The 20,931-nt window shown below is 57.3% G+C and overlaps 1 protein-coding gene across 1 annotated transcript in view; it reads left to right on the top strand.

Moving 5' to 3' along the window:
* LMF1 (lipase maturation factor 1) overlaps window positions 1-20,931 on the top strand; it is a 104,430-nt gene that overhangs the window by 73,647 nt on the left and 9,852 nt on the right. The window contains exon 6 of the mRNA XM_033101190.1: window positions 7,780-7,947. Within this exon, the coding sequence (XP_032957081.1) occupies window positions 7,780-7,947 (168 nt within the window). The remainder of the gene's footprint in view (window positions 1-7,779; window positions 7,948-20,931) is intronic.

Here is a 20,931-nt window from a genome sequence, read left to right as displayed (position 1 = left end):
GCGCTCTAACCAACTGAGCCGTCCGGCAGCCCCTCCCCCTGGGCTTTGAAAGAGATTTTTGGTGGGTATAGAATGCTGAGCTGGCAGGTTCATTTCAGTACTTTGAGGCTGCTGCCCTGCCATCGTCTCGCTGGGACCCAGGCTCTCTGCCGGGTCAGCACCACCAGGGACGTGGTGGATGGCGGCTGTTGGGGAGCCACCCACAGAGGCGATCCCGATGGCACATGTCCACTTTCCTCAGTTGTCCCGGGCCTGTGTGTCCTGGTGTTTCTCTCCACACTTATCACTCGTTTTTCTTTTTTCCATTCCCAGCCGCCTTTCTGGGAGGTGGGAAGCAGCCATGGGGAAACTTGTGTTCACCAGGTGAGCACCGTAAGGACACCCCAGCACCTCTGCTATGGCCTCATGGGGAGGAGCGGGCAGCCTCAACATCAGGGCCCTGCCCCGGGGCGGGGGGCAGCTACCAGCTGCATGTAAGAACCCACAGCAGGTCTTACCTTTTATCCTAAGACTCTCACTTGATAGGTTTATGGTATGTCCCCTGCCCCTCCCATCGGGGAGCAGCCAACACAGACACCTCCGTGTCCCCAGGACACACCTCAATACTTGCAATTTACATGGGAGGTACCCCGCTCCAAAAACCAACAACTCGGACTCTGGGGGGCATTCCGTGGACACCTCACCCCCTGGCTCTGTGAGGGACCCAGGGTCCTGGGTCAGCAGAGAGAGGATGCAACCCACAGGTTTTCTGGTAAAATGGGACATGTGGAGCTGGCGAGTTTAAAAAAGTCATTCTTCAAACAAGAGTCACGTGTGTTCCCTTTCTCATTAAAACCCCAAACACATAATTTATAGTCCCTAAAATGGGAAACGGGCTGAAAAAAAATCTCTGTTCTTCTTGGACGACTTCTGACTGAGGGGTGGGAGGGCGGGTGTTAGACGAGAGGACTTGTCCCCCCAAAAGGAAGTGACGTCGTTCTCCCCAAAGATTTGTTACCTTCTAAATCCCTAAACAGTTTTCATCACTCTTCACATTTTCCTCGTGTTTTCCTTATTTAAAATTGTCTCTTTTTAGGGGAACCAATTGTAAAATGTCGCGAGGTCCAGGTCGGCCAGCCCCTGGCGCCCGGGCTGGGCTGGGGTCTGGCCACGTGGCCACGTAGGTGAGCGCGGCCCAGCAGCCGGCACAGGCAGCACCGGGCACCCCTCCCCGTGCTTTATGGGGTGTGATGCTCCAGTCGCCACTTCGACGGTTTACAACCAGATTTTATGACATGGTGTGTTTTTTCCAGCTCAGTGCAAACAGAAAGAAAACTGTCCTGGGCTTGCAGGAGAAGGAAGGGAGGCCTTGAGACCCTCCTGGCGGTGCGGCCCGACCAGCAGGGCTTAGCACACAGAGCAGGCCCCACCCGCACACGCCCGCCTCCTGGCACGTCATAAATCCACGCGAGGAGCCGGAACGTGGCCCTCCCCCCCAAGGAGCGGGGCCCTCAGAAAATAGAGCCTTTCTTTCAAGGAATTCCGTGTGGTAGGGACGGCTCGTGTCACAGTCACCATATTTGTTCTCATTTACGTGATGCAGTGAACCCCGCGTGGGTGGAAGGTGAGGAGCCCACCTTAGGGATCCCCACAGATGGGGCCCCACACCTCCCGGGAGTGGCTGGTGGCTGCTCGTCCCGCTCCCCCCACTGTGCCCAGGCGGCCCCCCACGCCGTTTCATCAGTGCTTCCACTGAGTGTGTTCTCCTTCCCAGCACCTCTCCTGTGACAGCTAAGGGACGTCCCATAAATCTAAAGTGACACGAACTCGCAGCAGCCACCCCAGATCATTAAACGTGGGTCGTGTCCTTCCCCTGCTGGAACCTGATGTGTCTCCTTAGCCAGCACCCAAGCCCTCCGTCCGGGCTCCCGCGGACAAGGCACCGACCCAGAGGCCACGTAGGGCCGCACTTCAGCTGCAAGGCCCTGTTCTCGGCCCTGCTCCATCCCGAGAAGCTGTGTCCGGCTGGAGCTTCGCTGAGGACACAGAGTGACTCACAGCCTGGGAAGCATCCCGTGCCCGTGATGCGATTCCCAGAAGTCTGCGCCCATCACAGAAACATGCTGTTTACGTTCAGGAAAGAAAAACACGCTGAAGCCCCGACTGGGAAGGCCCTGCCCCGGGTACCTGCTCCTGAGCCACAGGACGGGCCATGGAACCTGAGTGGAAAGAAAGGAGTGCTGCCCGAGGAGGCCGTGGTGGCTGCGAGAACATGCAGCCGCCGCTTAGCCCACGACAGATGCCATTTGCCGGGTCGTGGGCACCACTCGGTGATTTACTCTTTCTGGACATAGACTGTTTATCTCTGTTGGAAACGGGATGTTGTTAAGCCTGCTCTCTGCTGCCTGCACCCCGCTCCCCAGCCACTGTCCCCTCCACAGACAGAGTGTGTGGGCATCTCTCCCTCCCAGCATTCCTCGGGAAAGGGCCTGGCTTCCCTCCCCGTCTCCAAGCAAGCACCAAGCAAACACTGTTTATTTTTCTTCTTTTTCTACACACCATACAAGTAGCAGGGGCAGCCCATCTGGAAGGTGCACACGGAACTTCCAAACAGGCTCCTGGAGAAGCCTCCGCAGGACACAGAGGCCCCACGCCTCCAGCAGAAGGGACAGCGCTTCAGGACGCCCAGACGTGACCCGTTGGTGGAGTGACCCCGAGGGGTGGCTCTGCGCTGCAGGCCGTGTCGTTGGCTTATTCCCCTCGCAGACACTGCTCTCTCTCCTATTCCCGCATCAGCATCCTGTCACCGCCTGGGAGCCCAGAGCGAGGACGCCCCAACACAGGTCCAACACGTGGCTTTTCAGAAAGAGACCTGCGCAAGAGACCTTTCTGCACACCGGGTGCAGAGTCCTTGGTGCTCATGCATCCACCTCGGCCAGCCTGCTCCAAAGGGCGAGGGACACAGGGCCATCCTGTCCAGGGGACCCAAGGGCACACAGCATTGGGTGACAGTGAACAGGGAGGCTGCATCCAGGGGACGTGTGGTGCGCTATGCTCACTTGTCCCTGAGCAGGGACCCAGGAAGCCCTGCCTGAGAGCCTGCCACCTTGTGGAGAGGGCCTCTGCCATTCAGCTCACACCCGCACGCCGGGGTTGGGGACTGCGGGCCTTGGCATAGCAGAAACCTCAGGGGACACAGACAAGGCCCAGAGGCAGTGTGGCAGGTGGGGCCTGTGTACACCCAGCCCGCCACCTCTGGGCCCAGGCCCCGACCTGCCCGGGGCTACCCCCTTGGGTGTCCCCCGGAAATGGGGGGAGAGGAGAGGCAGGACTGTCAGGGCATTTGTGCTCGAGTCTGCGTTTCCCGGCTGGTTGGCGGCTGAGGCCACTCAGCCCCGAGGCCCCGCCCAGGCCAGCGAAGCTTAGGCCGGTTCGCAACCAGATTCACACCGTGTTTTCCCGGGAATCAGACCGAGCCTGACCATCAGCTCTAATGTGTCTTTTGGAGCAAAAATTAATATAAGACCCAGTCTTATTTTACTGTAATATAAGACTGGGTAGAATAGAATAGAATAGAATAGAATAGAATAGAATAGAATAGCGGGTCTTTATACTATACTATATACTATACTATAATATATAATATAAGACAGGGTCTTATATTAATTTTTGCTTGAAAAGACACATTAGAGCTGATTGTCCAGCTAGGTCTTATTTTGGGGGAAACTATAAAATTCAGTCTCTGTAGACTAGGAACATGGTGCCCTTTTCAACGTGGGGCCCGGGGTGATGGGGCTGGGGGAGAAGAGAAGGTCCTCAGACCCCCCTCTGCTGCTTGAGACCTGGGCCAGCCTTGTCCCCACGGACACAGTTCGGGGTGTCCACTCGAGTAAGTGGATCGGGGCCAGCTCAGCCTGGTGCTGGTGACACTGCTAGCGTAGCTGTGGGCACCTTGTCACACCGTCCTGCCGGCTGTAGCGATGCCCGCCTGTGGTTACAGGTGGCAGATGCAGGACCAAGGGCACCCCCCTCTGTCTGTCTGGCAGGTGGGTGGAGGAAGCTGTGTTGATGGTGGGAGCCAACTGAGCAGCCCGGGCAGGCAGGGGGCTCCCACTCCAGCCTCTCCCCCCTGTAGACGGGGTGCAGCCATCTTGTCAAAACTCGCTTTCCCCGGCTGGCGGAGACTGTTGGTAAAAGCAGGGCCTTCAGCCCTGAGAAGTGTGCAGGGTCAGCTGTCCCTCTGCCAAAACCAGGGCTGAGCGCCGGGCGCGCTGCCCCTACCTGCGTGCTCCACCGAGAGCTGGCCCGCGGCCAGGCTGCTTTCTGAAATTGGACCCTAAAATGTAACCGAGGGGCTCGTCCAGACTTGGGGGAAACAAGCCGTGGTTGTCTGTCACCATTTGCCCGTTTGGGCGTCCTTCCAGGCGCTACCAGCAGAGAACAAGCCTGTGTAACAGGGTCCAGTCTCTTGCTTGATGGGCTCTGCAGGAGGGCAGACTCACGCCGGGCAGACGCACCTTGTGGTCACGCTGGCCCCATCGGCATGGCTGCGGCCCAGGCGCTGGGTGCCTGGTGCACGTTCGTGTCCAGGGTCCACAGACCCCTGGGGCGTGCGTATACACACACACACACACACACACACCACTTATGTAAGCACATACACACCGTATCCAGAAAAAGCTTTGCTGTTTTAAGAAAAGCTGAAACATTTGGAACTGATTTTGATGCCTTTTTTGTTGAATGAAATTGTTGCTAACCATCAGAATATCTGTGACTTTAGAACGGTCGGGGTTTCGCTCTGCTCAGACATTACCTGGCAAATCCGTCGTCAAGAAATGCGTGCAGGTCTATAAGCAGAAACACCCCAGCAGCCCTGCTGGCCCCCCACCCGTGTCTCCTCCCCCATGGCCCTGTGCCCCCTTCCCCAGAGGGGCCTGCTTCTCCGTCTGACCCTCCCTCCACATTCTCAACTGGGAACAGGGTTAGTTGCTGGGAGCCCCTGGGGCAAAGAGAGGCAAGGCGCGCGCAGGTTTCTGCAGCTCTGGGGATATAGGTAAATACGGGTAAATGAAGAGACTGACGAGCTGGATTGGCACAGATGCAGGGGCCGGTGAGACCTACTCATACGTCTGGGTCCCAGCTGTGCTGTTGAGTGGCCCGGAGACAGTGGTGCCCAGGCCAGGCTGGGTCCAGCCTCAATCCGAGGGGCCCGGCTCCTGGGACCAGGTGGCTCCGCGCAGGGCTGAGTAGGGAGGCATTTAGGTGACTGGAGAATCTTCGGTGCCAGAAAGTAGGAAAATGCTCAGAAAGTGGTATGAACGGTCAAAACACATGATGGTGAAGGATTATAACCCATGAATAAAATAACCCACATGTCCACACTGGCACCAGGAAATACCCAGGGAGGCGGACACTGTGCAGAAGGAACGATGGACCCAGAGCTCACCGTTCACGTGCCATCGGAACAATTGACTCCAAGAATCCTCAAAGGGTGGGGCACCTGGGATATTTGGGTGTAACAGGGTCTTTTCATAGCCTCAAACTGCAAAGGGGAGAACAGTAGTTTTGCGGGGGGGGGGACCCTGGCCGACACCTCTTAAGAGATCCAGGTGTTACGTAACCAACCGCCTGTGCTAAGACACGTCTCCACCCTGGCCCCCGCACCTGTCACCCCTGGTTTTCGGCCACAAGAGCGTGCCCCAGTCCACCATGAGGAGATCGGACACACCCACGCAGAGGGACGTCCCACAAATGAGCCCATGCTCTAGTGCCAGCACCCTGACACTCAGATCCGGACCGTGGAATGTGGGCGCTGAAGGCAGTGTGTGACCCAGGATATTCTTTTGTTTAAAGGACATTATTTGGGCAACTGGAGGAATCTGAGTAAGGGCCACAGGTGACAGACAGTGGCACGTCCCTGAGCCGTGATCGCTGCTGCAAAGAAGGGAGAACGCCGTTCTTTGGGGAAATTCACACTGAAGTACTTCGGGAGCAAGGCGTCATGTTTCAATGGACTCAAATGGTGCAGAAGACACCCCTGTGGTGAGAAAGAGAGGAAGAGGGTGGTACGATGTAATCATTTGGGGCACTGGGGATCTTTTTTTTTTTTTTTTTTGCTATTGTAACTTTTCTGTAAGTTGGAAATCATGTCCAAAAGAAAAGTTGGCAGGAAAACATTTTCCCAAATGGGGCGGCAACCCTTCCCCAGCCCATCCGACCTCTGAGCCCATGGGTGGCCAGTTGGCTGGAGGTGGGCGGTGCAGTTTCTGTGACTTCCTGCCCTGCCTGTCGTCCATGCCCACCACCTGGCCTGAATGTCAGGCCAGAAGGGCACACACTCAGGGTACCCAGCTGTCGCGCTCCAACCGGCTTCTCCACGGCTTCTCCACGTGAGTGGTCACCTCCCCATGTCCATCGCACAAAAGCAACCAGCAGGACAGGTGCTCCTGTCCACAGCAGGTCTGAGAGGAAGCACGCCCGGGCGGAGGGAAAAGCCAGGCTGCAACCACACCCAATGCTAGGGGGGCCTGGGGGTAAGTGGCCAGGGAGCCTGTCACAGGGGCTGGGGTCAGCACTCCAGCGGCAGCTGCTAGAGGTACTTCCTTTCTCTGCGATCTAAACCATGTGTGACAAGGAAAAGTCCATTTCACATTATCAGAAACATCTTTACGTTTCACAATGGGAGCCGTGCTGGCACCGCCACTATCTCCCATTTGTCTGCCTGACCCGGCCTTTCCCTAACAGCGGTCGTCGTTGCCCACGTGACATTCTGTGTCTGTGGGGTGTGTGTGCATGGAGCACCTCCGTCCCCTGTGTGTGCTGGGCCCAGGCCTCAGGAGGGGCGGGGAGGTGGGCACAGCAGACGCCCACGCCCTTCACGAATCGCAGCGTCCTCCCCGGATGGGAAAGCGAGCCAGTTCGCGTTCGAGGAGGCGTATCAAGTCCCCCCAGGGCCTGGGGCTGCCAATGCTGGGCGCGTGGAGGGTCCCTGTGCATAGTGGCACCCGTGCCCTTCACCAACTGCTGGCTTCATAGTGGGGCCCCCGACGGGGCAGTGAGCCCGATTCAAGGCGTGTTCAGACCCTCGTGGGTGGGGACGGACCCTTCCCGTAGTGCCGGCAGTTGGCGCCTCTGCATGTGGATGTCGTGTGATCTATGTGGCCTGCTCCCAGCCTCCGCTACAGATGGGGGTGGGGGAGGTGCAGGGCCTGTCAGGTGGGCCCTGGGGCGGCCAGCACCACGGCTGAGTCAACACGTGGGCCTCCCGGGACACTCCGCGCTCGCCCACTCTGAACACGTGTTCCCAGGAACACACACTCGGGGCCGGGACCCCATCCCCAGCCTTCGTCGACCTCTGAGCGGAAACGGAACGCATGTGAGCTTCGGCCTGAGACAGGCTCCCACGGTCCCGCCCTCCTCCCCCAGTAACGTGTCCTCCTGTGCTCTCCAGGGCTCTGAGCTCCCACGTAACCAGGGCCTTCGGGGCCCCTGAAAGGGTCGGCGTCAGAATCACAGGAACCCAGGCAGGCGGAGGGTGCCCCTGACATGTACCCTGAGAAGTCCTAGACTTGGGGCCCCATCGTCCCTGTCCTGGCATCTCACATGTTGGCAGCGTGGGAGCTGCTGGAGGAAGGGCCATGGCACCGGCCTTCCCCATGCCGTTCCCGGCCAGGACAGCCCCAGACACTACCTTCCCCCAAAGTCCCCCGTCACCCTCCTAAACCGGCCAGGGGCCGGGCTGGGGTCCCCTGTGGGGTGAGGCTCGGGGCGCAGCTCACAGGCTTCCCCCCCCCCCCACAGACACAGCCGGTGCCCAACCCCGCAGCCTACTTCCTGCACCGCTCCCCGTGGTGGGTCCACCGCTTCGAGACGCTCAGCAACCACTTCCTGGAGCTCGTGGTGCCCTTCTTCCTCTTCCTCGGGCGGCGGATGTGCGTCCTGCATGGCGCCCTGCAGATCCTGTTCCAGGTGAGTCACCGCCAACACTCGTGACCGTGAGTGTCACCTGTCAGTTCCCAAGAAAAACGCTGTTGGGATTTGAAATTTCTGTGACCTGCTTACTGTTGTTTTTTTAATCGAACCTGCATCTGTCATGGCGGGGCCCTTGTGACGTCGCTAGTCGTGTCCTGTTTTCCTGTTGTCCAGGGGTCTGTGTGGTGTCGGGTCACAGGCGCAACGGGCAGCAGGAGGTGGGCCTCCCCCGATTCCCAAAGAAACACTCGTGGGCCTAGTGGGATGTGACCGGGTTGGTGGGGGGTGGCTTTTGTGGCCTCCTGTATCAAGTTCTCTTCTGTTTCTAGTTTATTAGGAAGTTTGGTGATGTTTATTTGGGGGGGTGTTTTGTCATGAATGGACGTTGAATTTTAGCAAATGGTTTTTTCTCCACCAGTTGTGGGAAGGTCACTTTTGTTCCCCTTTAATCTGTTAATGTGGTGAACTGCATCGAAACTGCTCGTGTGGAAGCAGTTTTACGTTCCTCGGGTAAACTCGACTTGGTCGTGCTGTGTGTGTGTGTCAGCGTGTTACTGGGTGTGACTTGCTCATCCTTTGTTTTGGTTTTTGCGTGGTTGTCAGGCAATGAGATTCGTCTACAGTTTTCCATCCTGTACCGGCGTGGCCTGGTTCTGCCCGGGCTGAACTGTCACCCTCATGGGGCCCGTTGAGGGCAGGCGCCTACTCTGAACGGATTCATGAGGACGGAGATAGCGCCCCTGCAGGAGCCCCCTGGCCTCGTGGGGTGGGGTCTCTGTGACCTCTGATGACCACCTTTTGTGGCTGTCAGACATACAGGTTTCCATTTCTTCGGGAGGCAGTTTTAGTGGCACACATTTTCCTGGGAATTTGTCCATTTCATTTGCTTTCAGATTCATTGGCCAAAAAAAAAAGTCAGAATATTCTCTTACGTTTGGAGAGTCTGGATTTGTGACCTTCTCTTTTCAGCCCATGTGGCTCTTCCAAGAGCACGGGGCTGGATTCTTTTCAAACTGAGGCTGACACTTGTTCTCTTTTATGTAATACACCCATACATCTCAACTGGTGTCTCTGGGTTTATTTCCACACCTTTGTTTTCTTTTTCTCATTCTGTTATATCCCTCTCCTAATTATTAGGTTGGCGCAAAAGTAATTGCGGTTTAAAGGGTTAAAAAAAAATTGCAAAAACTGCAATTACTTTTGCGCCAACCTAATAGTAAGTTGTACAGTCAATTTCTTTCAAGTGTGTATGTGCTTAGGTAACTAACTGAAAGTCTAAATGTGACAGTCCCGTCTTGGCCGCCATGATGGCCAAAGGCCTGAAAATGCTGTAACCGGCTCTGTCCCTACCTGTCGCTTGCTTTCGCGGCCCCAGTATTTTAGCTCTCTTTTGTTTTGCTTTCATACTGAAGAATGTTTTTAGAACAGTTTTAGATTTACAGAAAACTGAGCAGAGAGTAGCGGGGGTTCCCTTATCCCTTCCCGGGTACAGTCTCCCCGTCATGAACAGATCGTGTCACATTGGTTATAACTGATGAACCAATACTGATAACTTTATTATTAACTGAAGTCCGTAGTTCACTGTGGTTCACTCTGGGTGTCGGGCTTTCTATGAGTCGGGACAAATGTCCAATGTCATGGAGCCACCATTGTCGTATCACACAGGATTAGTCACTGCCCTAAAAGCCCTCTGTGCTCCCCGATTCATCCCTCCCCCGCCCCCCAACCCCTGGCAATCACTGATCCATTTACTTTTTCCAGAAAGGCATAGTCGTGCCTTTTCCAGAATGTCACGGGGTTGGAATCATCCAGGACACAGCCTTTCAGGCTGGCTTCCTTATTTAGTAGCATGCATTGGAGGTTTCTCGTGTCTTCTTGTGGCTCGAGAGCTCATTTCTTGTCATCGCTGGGAGACACTCCACTGTCTGGATGTGCCACAGTTTACCCATAACCTATCCCGAGTTGGCAGGAGGACAGAGCCCTGGCTGGCCGGTGACCCTTGCCAGCAGCCAGGGGCCCTCAGTACCGTGCCCGCCCCCACCCACACTTAGGCCCCATGGCCCCGTGGTCTCAAGCCGGTAGGAGGAGGCTCCAGGTGGAGGCTTGAGCATCCTGGCGAGTCTCCATCAGTATGAGTGCCACCTTGTGCCCAGCCAGTGGCTCTTGCCTTCCCCTCGATGGAAAATATAGGTCTGGCTCCCAAGGCAGCTCAGAGAGCCCCCGACCGGCACACGCCCTCAGGAGGAATGCCGTCTGCTCTGACTTTATGGTCATTGTGGTGACCGGGACCGCTCTTGGGGCTGCAGGGCGTTAATTAGTCGCTGCTTCAGCTGCTTTTACAAGCCTAGAACCACGGGGACCCTCTCAGGGCTATAAACTCGACTGGGCCTGCAGGGACCCTCCCGGCGTCCCTCGGGCTACACTAACTGGCTCTCTGTTCGAGTAACCTGAAGCTGGCTTTGACGAGCACTAATGAAAAGCAAGTTGTCATATTACCTGAAAAAAGAATCGAAGGAAGTTTGGTGGCAAATCAGATCTGGGAAGATTGTTACGTTGCCCGTTGAACCAGCGGCCTCATAACGCCCTTGTTTGTTCCGAGTGCACTTGGCTCAAGTCCCATGATGCATCAGGCGAGGCCATCTACCTGGACCTGGGCTGGCAGTGGGTCTGAATGCCGGCCCAGGACACCTGCCACTGGGTGGGGGTGCTGTGCAGGTGTGGGGGCTCAGAGCTCAGGCGTTAACAGCTCCCAGCAGCCTCAGGCCACACAGCTGGGTCTCAACCCAGTTCTTGGGTCTGCTGCCTTTGTGGACAGTGGTAGGTGGTGGTGGCACAGAAACTGGGCAGGAGGCCAGAGCTGGACCTCTAGGACCCGGCTGCCAGCCTGCGCTCTGGGAGTTATTCCAGAAGACGGGCCCACATCCTTGCCTGCCGTTCCCTGGAGGTGATGAGAGACCCTGGGCCTGGCGTGTCCCCGGCATTGTCCTCTCCAGCTCCAATGCTATGCCCAGGACACGGCAGAGAACCCCAGGACTGCGGCTCTTTTCCAAGGCCTGTTGTGTTGCCCCTTCAGGGGCCTCAGAGCGGAGAGGAAGAACGGCCCGCTGGCCCCTGGCAGGCAGCGTGGGGTGTCAGGTGTGGGGGCCGCAGGGTGCAGCCTCCTGACAGGTGTTCAGCTCTCAGTGGGTGTGGCGTCACCGTGGGGAGCAGCCCGTTAGGCCCGCCCGTGGGTCGTGCTCCTGCCTCTGCGCCCGCAGCCCCGAGAGGCAGCTCTGGTTGTTTGTTCCCGTCCATCCCCTCGGGAGAAGACGGAGGAAGTGAGCCTCTCACCTCCTCCCACACTCAGTTTACACAGCTGTTCCAGAGGGTTCTGCAAGGCCATGGGCCCATTGTCCACTTAGAGAGGCGCACAGGAGAAGTGGCAGGAGCCACCCCACCCCAGCCTCTGAGCCGCAAGCCTGTGAGAGAGACCCTGGAAGGGGCAGTTGTCAGCTTCCGGGTGGGGCTAGGTGGGCATCCCAGCCGAGTCTGAGCACCAGACGGGCATTCACCAGGCGAAAGCCTCCTGGTTGGTGCAGACTCATGGATTCCGGACCAGATTCTCCTTCTCCACCTCCCACCACGTCCTGCTGTTTCTAACCTCTGTGACCTTGGCCAGTCCCAGGGACGTCTCACCGTGGGGCCATCCCCATGGCTTCAGGCCCCGAGTGCCTCGCCTGGATTGGGGGTCACGGGAGACCTCCCCCAGGGCTCCTGGCTGCACAGTCTCCTTCGAGTATGAGTTCTCTGCAAGGCCTGCAAGCTGAGAGCCCAGCAGGCCGTTCCAGAAACCCGCCCGTCCCTCCTCGGTCACAGTGCGTCATCCTCGGCATCTCCTGTGCCCGAGCCTCCCGTGCTCGTCTTCCTGCCGATGTCCGGCTCTGACGCCCCAGCTCTGCTGGCTGGGCCACCGCCCAGTCAGGTCTCCTACGGGCTGCACGGTGCGCTGCGGGCACCGGTAAGGGTAGGGCGCCGCGGCCACTATAAATACAGATGGACGGTGCGATTGACTCATTCCCCTCGGGGGAGACACTGCAGCAAGGCTAAGATGAGACGCCTCAGCACATGGCCGTGCACGGGATGCCAGACTCCGTCCAGGTGGATGGGGCAGATAAAGGGAGGCAGGCTGAGTAGGGACACAGCCAGTGTGCGCCGGACAAGGGCTCTGAGCACGGCCGCGTGACGTCCCCGTGACGTGATTTTTCTGAATCCTCAGGGCTTCTGCTGCTTTATTAGAAAGAGGGATTTATCCCCCAAACTGGACCCCGTTGACCCTACTTCCCTGGGTCAGAGCCACCCAGCTGGGTTCTCATTAGAATGACTTGGGGGAGGGGGTCTTTGGAAATATGCTTGTACCAGGGGCCCCTCCCAGACCCCCTAGGCAGTAACCCTGGGAGGGCCAGGCATTGCTCAGAGGTCATGGCAGCCTTTCAAGGTGTGCTGCCAAGTTCCAAGAATTCTGTCGCACTAGAACGTTCCAGACCATGGGCATGTAGACCAGGCCTCAGGGGGGGCTGGCACCCCTGCATCTGTAGAGAAATGACCCTTCTTGGGACCGGCCCCATGGGGCTCCTGCACCCACGTGTGCAGCTGAAGCTACAGGCAGAGAGCTGAGGCCCGGCTAACATGACTTCCTCAGGGAGCAGGACTGGTGTCACCGGGCAGGGTGTCCACCAAGATAATGGTGCCAAACGGACATCAAAACCACCTGGAATCTCAGGAAGAAGGTTTGGCTCTCGGGAGGCATCTCGGCCCGGGCTGTGCTGTGTCCTCGCTCGCGTGACGCAGGCCCAGGTCTACCACAGCTTCGGACAGGGCCAGGCTGGAAGCAACAGGGCTGCAGAGAGGTGGGCCTCTGTCTGGTGCTTGCGGGTGGGGACAGGGCCAGGAGGGCTCGTTGGTTGGTTGTGTTTTCCAGTTCTCTGTTTCGAAGGCTGAAAAAGTCCCCATGCAGGTCCCAGCCCTGCCTGCACTGAGGAGCCGGACACCGCTCCCTGCAGGTCTGTAGCTTACCGAGGGCCCTGGTCAGGTCTGCCCAGGCAGGGCCACCACCAAACCCCCTTATTCACCAAGGGTAGGAGGGACTGTGGACCACCAGGGTGGCCTGGGCCATCTGTCCCCCCGAGAAGGCTCGGGTTGCAGCCAGCAAAATGACAGGCTTCCAAATCAGAGCCAGGGAAGCCACCGCAGGCCCCACAGCTTCAGCACCCACAGGAGCTGTGGGGCCATCCCAGGGCCAAGCTGTCGTGCCACTGGGGTGTGGCCCTCATGTGTCTGGAGTGGCCAACCGACTCCAAGAGGCGCCAAGAGCCTCCCAATGGCATTTTTTCTTGTTTTAAATGGAGAATGACTGATTTGGAGAATAAAAAGGGAAGAAGAGGACCCATCATGTGCCCCCCCCCCGCCCCGTGGTCCTTTGGGGGGTTTTCCTGCCACAAAAGCGCATGTGCCCAGCTTCGAGCACAGCTTGCATAGCGTTCTGTGTGGGTGTTTTCACTGGCCCTTAGCACCTTTGCAACCACTGTTTTCAACAACCACAACCATCATACACAAGTTTTTAAATAGGCAATTATCTTTTAAAGAAATGTAAGAGATTCTTTAGATTTAATATTCATCCACATTTTCACCGCCTCCGACACTGCTTTCCCCTGTACAGACCCGTCTCCACAGGAAGTATGTTCCTCCTGCTGGAAGAATGTCCCATTTGTTGTATAACTGTCTTAGGAGGCTGGAAGGCTTTTCCTTCAGCCAGCATCTTCTAAGGGTGTTTTCCAGCTGTCAAGCTCCAGCTGACGGTATTTTCTCTCAACGAAGATGCGTCTGTCGTTTCTGCCTGGATCCGTGTCCTCGTCCTGGTTTGTCATGCTCCTTCCCCTCTGGCTGCTTCTAAGATTTTCTCTTTTTCACTGCTTTGCAGCAGTTTGACGTGATGTGCCATGTGGATTTCTTTGCGTTTATCCTGCTTGTGACGTCGTAGGCTTCTGTGCATTCCCCATTTCTATCAAATTAGGAGGATTTGGGGACATGATTTCTTCATATTGTTTCTGCCAACCTTTCCTTTCTGGGATGTAAATCACAGGTGTTTTAGACCAGAGCTCCTTGTCCCCCGGGTCCCGGAGGGGCCGCTCTCCTCTCTGTGTTGAGAAAGGCCTCACACAGCCTCTGCCTTGCTCCTATCACTGTGTCAGATTTGTCCAAAGACTTCCAGTAAATTCCTATTTCATATAGTACCTCTTAAACTCTGAAATTACCACCTGGTTCTTCTTTATCGTTTTCATAATTCCCTTGGTTCTGACCATGTTTTCTTTTAAATGTCTCATTGACAATAGCTGTTTAAACGTTCTTACCTACTCTCTCCAGATCGCCTCCTGTTTCTGAGCCACTGTGTTCTGGCTGCAGCTCGCCTGTGTGTTAACTGTTGATTGGATGTTGGCCATCGTGTTGTGGTGTTGAATTCGCAGTAAATCAAAACAACTGATTTACTTGCAAATTGGTTTTATCATCTTGACACTTGTCTTCAAATCCTCTGGGTGGATCTAAACCAGCCCTCACTGCGGGGGCTCTGTCAGCCTTGCTGGTAGGACTGGGGTCTCTGCTGCAGGCCTCTCTCCACGTGGATTCCTCAGAACTCGTCTCCCTAACCTGTGTGAGCTGGGTGGGTAGCTGTCTGGCCTCCTGGAGCCTTCTGTGTGCCTGCGTTCGATCAATCGCAGTGGTTGGCAGACTCACAGGGACCCAGGCGATTCCTACAGCCCCTTGACCTGCCCTCCTGGGGCTTCCTCCCTGCGTGGGACCACGAAACACCTCCACGCAGAATGCTGAGGCCGTCACAGGTCTGTTTGTTGCCCTTCTCTCTGCATCGAGTCCTGCAGGGCCTACAGCCACGTGTCACACAACAGTTGCTTCATCTGTTTGGTTCACTGTCCAGTTGTTTGTGTTGGCAGTGGAGGCTCCAGCCCCACTTCCTCCCTCTTACCCTAAAGAAGAAGTCCTTGGTGGAGTTTGAACCTTGAAGCCCGTCATTCCCTGGAATGAGAAGTCAGAGCGAGGAGGCAGGGTCAGATGGCATGGACTGGGGCCTGCGTCTGCGGGCAGAGGAGGCGGAGGTGGTGCGTGCGATTCCACTCCTCTCTGTGCCGTCCTGGGACCCCCCGCCCCCCGAGTCCTCTGACCAGCTCTGCTCCACGCAGCAGAAGGAAGCACACACCTGGGAGCGTGATTGCAAGTGTTTTCAGGGAAGCAGGCAGGATGGAGGAGTGGGAGAGGGTGCCGGGGGCATCTCTGGGGCTCTCCTCTCGGCCCCTGTCCTTGGTGGGGGGTGTTTAAAGATGGAACGTGGGGTGGACACCGGGCCACGTTGTTCAGGTCAGTTACCAGTTGGGAGCCAGATCCAGTGGCCGTGTCCTGATTGGCCTTTGGAACATTCCCACTGCTGCCAAGAAATCCAGTGACCTCACGGACGTGTGGCCCCCACCACACCAACGCCCAGCCTGACTTTGTTCACCAAAGCTGAATGGCTGATCGATCGTGTGTGAAACCCGTTCTCTGCCCTCACCGAGAAGCCGCGTCTGCGCAGACTTAGAAGGAGATGAGGATCCAAGTCTCAGCTCGGCCAGCACCGCTCCCCGTATCTTGCCTCCCAGTTGGCAGACAAGAGGCTCGGCACTTCTTAAACCACTTTCCCTTGTTTCCTTTCTTTCCTTTTTTCCTCATTTTTTACATTTTCAGTCGAAATGCTTATACTGTTTTGACTTCTAATTCATCCTCGGAAATGAGAAACCACCCAAACACGTGTGGGCTGCGTCTCGCTGCCGTGAGCCGTCCTGGACCCTTTCCTCTGAGGCCCCGGGCTGCTTCCGCGTCGGGAGTTTACATCATTCTTCTGGAAAGTCGATCGTGAGCCGTTGACCTTGCTGAATCTGTGCCATTTCCCTCCTCAGCTCTCCCATCTCTGGACCACAGTCAGGCAGGATTTCTCAAGTCGGTTTTCTAAACTTCTCCCTCAGATGTCAGGAGTCTCCATTCTGCTTTTCACTTGTTACAGGCTTTCACATTGTGTACCTTGTTACATGAGGGTGTAGGTGAGTAAATGTCATTTACTGATCAGGGTCCTTTCGGCTTAGCCTGGGTTTGTCTGGACGCCTCTCCTCTCCCTGCACTGGGCCTTCTGAGATCTCAGAGGAGCCACGAGTGAGCAGAAGGTGAGACTGTGCCTCGGTGCACGTGCAGCTGAACCTAGAACAGTCGGCCCCGCAGGCCCGTCACAGGTGGACGCGCTGGGCAAGTCAGCACCGTCAGGGAGCCGCCAGGCTGCCCTGCTCGGTCTTGCAGGTGACAGTGTCCATGTCTTCTGGTGGTACGAGATTTGGTGGAAAGACAGATGTCTCGGGTAGAGGCCGGTGCGGGCACTTGTCCCAGAGCCAGCAGCTGCAGGCGACAGGGCCTCACAGGGCAGGAGGGCAGTAGGTGGACAGTGGTGAGGAGCGGGCCTGGGTGTGGAGCAGCTCCGAGGGGCAGCTGTGAGGTCGGGCAGCGTGGGACACACCGTGCATACCATTCCCCACCCGGCACACAAGGACAGTGTCCTGGTGGCCAGAGGGGAGCTTCTGGAACCACCCCTCCCTGAGGTCTGTGGGGAACGTGGGCAGGAGCTGCTTGTCCTCCCTCCATCCCGCTCTTGCTGCGTCTTCGCTGGCAGCCTGGGGGGCGGCCATGCACCAGGATGTCCTCAGCTTTGGTGGCCATCTCAGCCGTGCCCTGGGCAGTGAAGATGCCGAGGTGTGTTATCACCACACACCCCAGACAGCAGCCCCACAGGGGATTGGCTCGTCCTGGCCTGACGCCCACTGTGCCGCGGGCCTTAGCCACACGGCCAAGCCATAGAGGGGCCTCCAGGTGCAGCCGCCCGGCCGTCCACTGAGCCACCTGGCTACAGTGTGACGCTCTTAGCAGAAGGTGAGGGGCCGCCGGGCAGCCCAGGTCCCAGAGAGGGGGGCACAGAGGGAGCAACCAAGCTTCTGTGAAGTCGTCCCTGCAAGTCGCTGAGGCAGCTGGGAGACTGGAGAGCGGGGCGGGCGGAGAGGTCTGCGTGGACAGAAACTGGAGGTCAGACCCAGAGTGGTGGCAGCAAGAGGGACGCTGCTGTCCTGGGCTGCTCGGCCACAGGAGGGTGTGCCCGAGGTGGCTGCGGCCAGCACACCCCAAAGGGCTTGGCCCCCACCGCAGCCTCTGGAAGAGGGGCTGGGGGGAGGGGCTCTGAGCTGCCCCCACCTGTGGGGGTCACCGTCAGTTCCCCAGGCCGTCATCGGGAGTCAGCAGCACTCCGCCGACTTCAGGAAGCCACCTGTGTGCCCAGAGCAGCCGTCAGCTCTGCCGGGCCCAGATGAGCTGGAGGGAGAGACCCCCGGCCCAGGCCCAGTGCAGGCTGGGCTGGTTTTTGGCTCAGGGGTTTGTTGACATCATAGACAGGGAAGAATAAGAAATAATTATTTGGGGGCTCAGAGCCAGGAACACTAGTTTTCCAAATTAATCCGGGGAGAGCCGTGAATCCACAATCTCTCGTGTCACACATCGTAAAACTCCGTCGCGATCCATAAAACTGACAAGACCCATCCAAAGCCCAGCTCCTCCCTCGCACGCTCGTTAGGCTGGCGGGCGTCTGCGACCTCGCATTCCTCCCAATTGCCAGATTCAAGGCCTTTTCGTTGAAATTCAGAAATCAAGGGGCTGTGTATCCGCTGAGTTTTGCTCCGCCTCCGAGAGGAGCTGAGGGACTTGGGGCACCTCACTCCCGGCTCTGTCATCGCAGCTCCTTCCTCTTGCCTCAGCCTCTCGCTGTCCTGCAGGGAGGCCACAGCCCCTCACTCCACGTCTCTCCGTCTGCTGTCCGGGCTTCGCAGATACACCTGTCAGGTCACCTGGACAGCGAAATGGAGGCCCTGTGCTTTAGGGACTGTCCGCTGCTTACGGTCTTGTTTCTCTCAGAAGTGTGACCACTGGGTTAGGTGCACAGATGCACATTGAACTTCGTGAAAATGCCCTTTTTATTCCTCTTGTTTCTGGAGCAGTTTTACCGTCTTCATTTTGGGTTTTGTTTATTTGCTCGTTTCGTCTTTTCCTTGAAGTCTCTCGGAAAACGTGCCCACCTGGCCGTTCTTGTCACGTGACAGATACCTGGGCTCTGGTGCTCGGGTTCCGCTGCCGACGTCCTTCCCTCATTCTGCGCTGTGGGTCCCTGACCGACTCCCACTGCTGCTCCGGCTCCGACTCCGGTTTCCTCTTGTCTGAGGCCTGGGCTTGAGGCAGCTCATTGACACTTTAATTGCGCCCACCGTGGACCCACCTGCCCTCACCTCCCAGGACCCCTGACTCCATTCCCTGGTCTTCCCAGGACTCGCTCTGCAGGCCCGTTCCCCTGCACCCCCACGTCTTCCTCTCTTCCTGGGCTGGTTCCGGGGCCTGAGAGGGAACCAGCCAGGTTGATCCCACACTGAGTCCCCACACGGAGAGGAGTTCTGAACCTCATCTCACACCCCACGTGGGAAACGAACTCGAATGGATGAGAGACCTAAACATCACAGCTAGACCTGCAAACCTTTCAGGAGATCCTTATCACCTGGGGGTACGCAAAGCTTTCTTAGACGGGGCACAAGGCACTCACTGTAAAGTTTTTTTAAATTGACAACTTGGGGGTGGCGGCAGAGTAGGGGGGGTGGAATTGATAGCTTGGACTTCATAAAAATGTAAAACTTCACCTCTTCCGAAGATACTGTGATGAAAAGGCAGGCCACCAGCTGGCAGACAATAATTGCAATAGGTGCATATCTGACAAAAGACTTAGAACCCAAGGAATCAGCCGATTGTTTTTTTAATGGGAAGAAACTTGAACAGATTCTTCACAGAGAACATGTGAAATCCAGCAAGCACAGCAAGGGGCCCTCAAGGTCGCTGCCACCAATGGGGACGCTGGCTAAGATCAGCGAGCTTCTCCTGGGTCCCCAACAAAGGTCTGAGGCGCCCGGACCCCCACGCGGCAAATGGCTGCTCCTTTCAAAGTCAAATGCACCACATGACCCCAAACTAGTCACCACCTGTGCATAAATATTGATGGAAATTTGTCTCCTGGTAGCCAAGCCCTGGGCGCACGCGATACTCACCACAGGAGGGCAGGTGCCCACACACGTCCGCTCTGCGGGGTGTAGGGTGCTCTGAGGCCCAGGGGCTAAGCCAGCGGGGGCAACACCAAGTTCTGGAACAGGCAGAATAACGGGGTGACGGATGTCAGTGCAGAGGTTGGGGCGGGGTGTGGTGAGGGGATTGACCCAAACAGGCACCAGGGAACTCTCTGGGGGTGGGGGTTGTGGATTGTGTGGTATTTACACAGGAGTGAGTGTGGCAAAACCCATTGACCTCCACGCTAAAAATGGGTGCAAGTAAGAATGAAGACTTCCCACGTCCGTGTCCCACTGATTCCTCTGCTCCTGTTCCTGCCGTGTTTCCATCCTGCGTTTCTGCTGTGACAGTGTCCACTGTGGCCGTGTCACCCCTCAGCCCTCAGCCGTCAGTCTGTGACCCTGCATTTCAAGGATGCTCGTTGGTCCCCGGTGAGCACATTCCAGGGGCGTCAGCTTGGCCTGAGGATGTCCCTGGTGGGCCAGCGCCTCTGCCACCAGTCAGACCTGCTCTTACTGGAGACGCCGCCCGTGCAATCTGGGCTTTCCAGAGGCATGCGTGTGTGTCCCGGGCTGCACCCCACCTCCCAGCCTGTCCTGTGCTGTGGTCACTGAGAGTCCTCACTGAGGACGCTCTCTGCTCAGCAGGCTCTGCGGGTCCCTGGGAGCTTGGCGACTCCAGGCCTCTGTCTGGGGCCCAGGGGCAGGCGTGAACCCCCATTATCCACCACCAGACAACAGGGCATAAACAGGCCAAAGGGGTGATTTTCAAGTCACAACTTACAAATAGTGCAGAAGGAACTTTCCAGAAGTTCTGGCTGGGAGGTGGCTCCAGGATGAGTCCTCTGTGACAGGCTGGGTGTGCAGGAAATCCGCACGCTGTCAGCACCTCCTCTATTCATGACCTTAGTTCTACGGCTGAGAGTCTCAGGCCCTTTGGGGTGATTTTGAGTGGAGAGGCTCTGTGGATCACTGAGTTAGCACCAAGGCCACGGGGACGAGCCTGGCGGGTTGGGGACACATGGCAGCCTCGCCTCCCTGGTCACCATTTTCGGTGGGATATTTGGGGCATGTTTGGGCTTCCTGGACCCTGCATCATCCAGGCTCACCCCAGACCCTGTACCAGAAGTGGCCGGAGCAGTGACCAGCCTCTCAGACAGCTGCCCCCTGGACTGGCCTGTCCTTGTGGCTGCTGTGCAAGTTCAGGAAGATGGGCTCCAGCTAAGCTGCAACCAAAGGTAGGTCAGTATGCACTGGCCGCAGTAGACGCCCAGGGAAGGGCCCTGTGTGTGGTCACAGAGGTGTGGACAGGGCAGCAGACGGAAGGCGCATGCACCAATCAGGAGAGCCGCAGGGCCCCTCCCACCTCCTGCAGGACCCCGTGGGTCTCCACATCCCAGGGCTGGTGGCAGAGCCCCGTCCCTAGGGAGGGGCACACGCTGCAGGGTCCATGGGCCTGTCATTCCTGAGGCTGCCCCAGGCCTATATTGATTAACAATCACCTTAACAACTGCCACAAACACAAACCATGGCACCAGATCTGTAGGTCAGAAATCCGGGCGGCCTTGGCTGTGGCCACAAGTCGGGTCTCAGAGGCTGGAACTGAGGTGTCTACAGCTGGGCCTTCGCTGGAGGCTCTGAGAAGAATCTGCCTCCAAGCTCCTTCAGGGCATGGACATCTTGGGGCCAGGTGTGTGGCCTGTGGGGGGAAGCAGGGCCTGGACCGTGGCCTCCTGCCACCCTGGTCCCTTGGAAACAGCACCGGCACCCA

Source organism: Rhinolophus ferrumequinum (assembly GCF_004115265.2).
Source record: "Rhinolophus ferrumequinum isolate MPI-CBG mRhiFer1 chromosome 15 unlocalized genomic scaffold, mRhiFer1_v1.p scaffold_54_arrow_ctg1_1, whole genome shotgun sequence".
Lineage (NCBI taxonomy): Eukaryota > Metazoa > Chordata > Mammalia > Chiroptera > Rhinolophidae > Rhinolophus > Rhinolophus ferrumequinum.
Note: the sequence above shows the minus strand (reverse complement) of the source record. Positions and strands in the feature narration are given on the sequence as shown.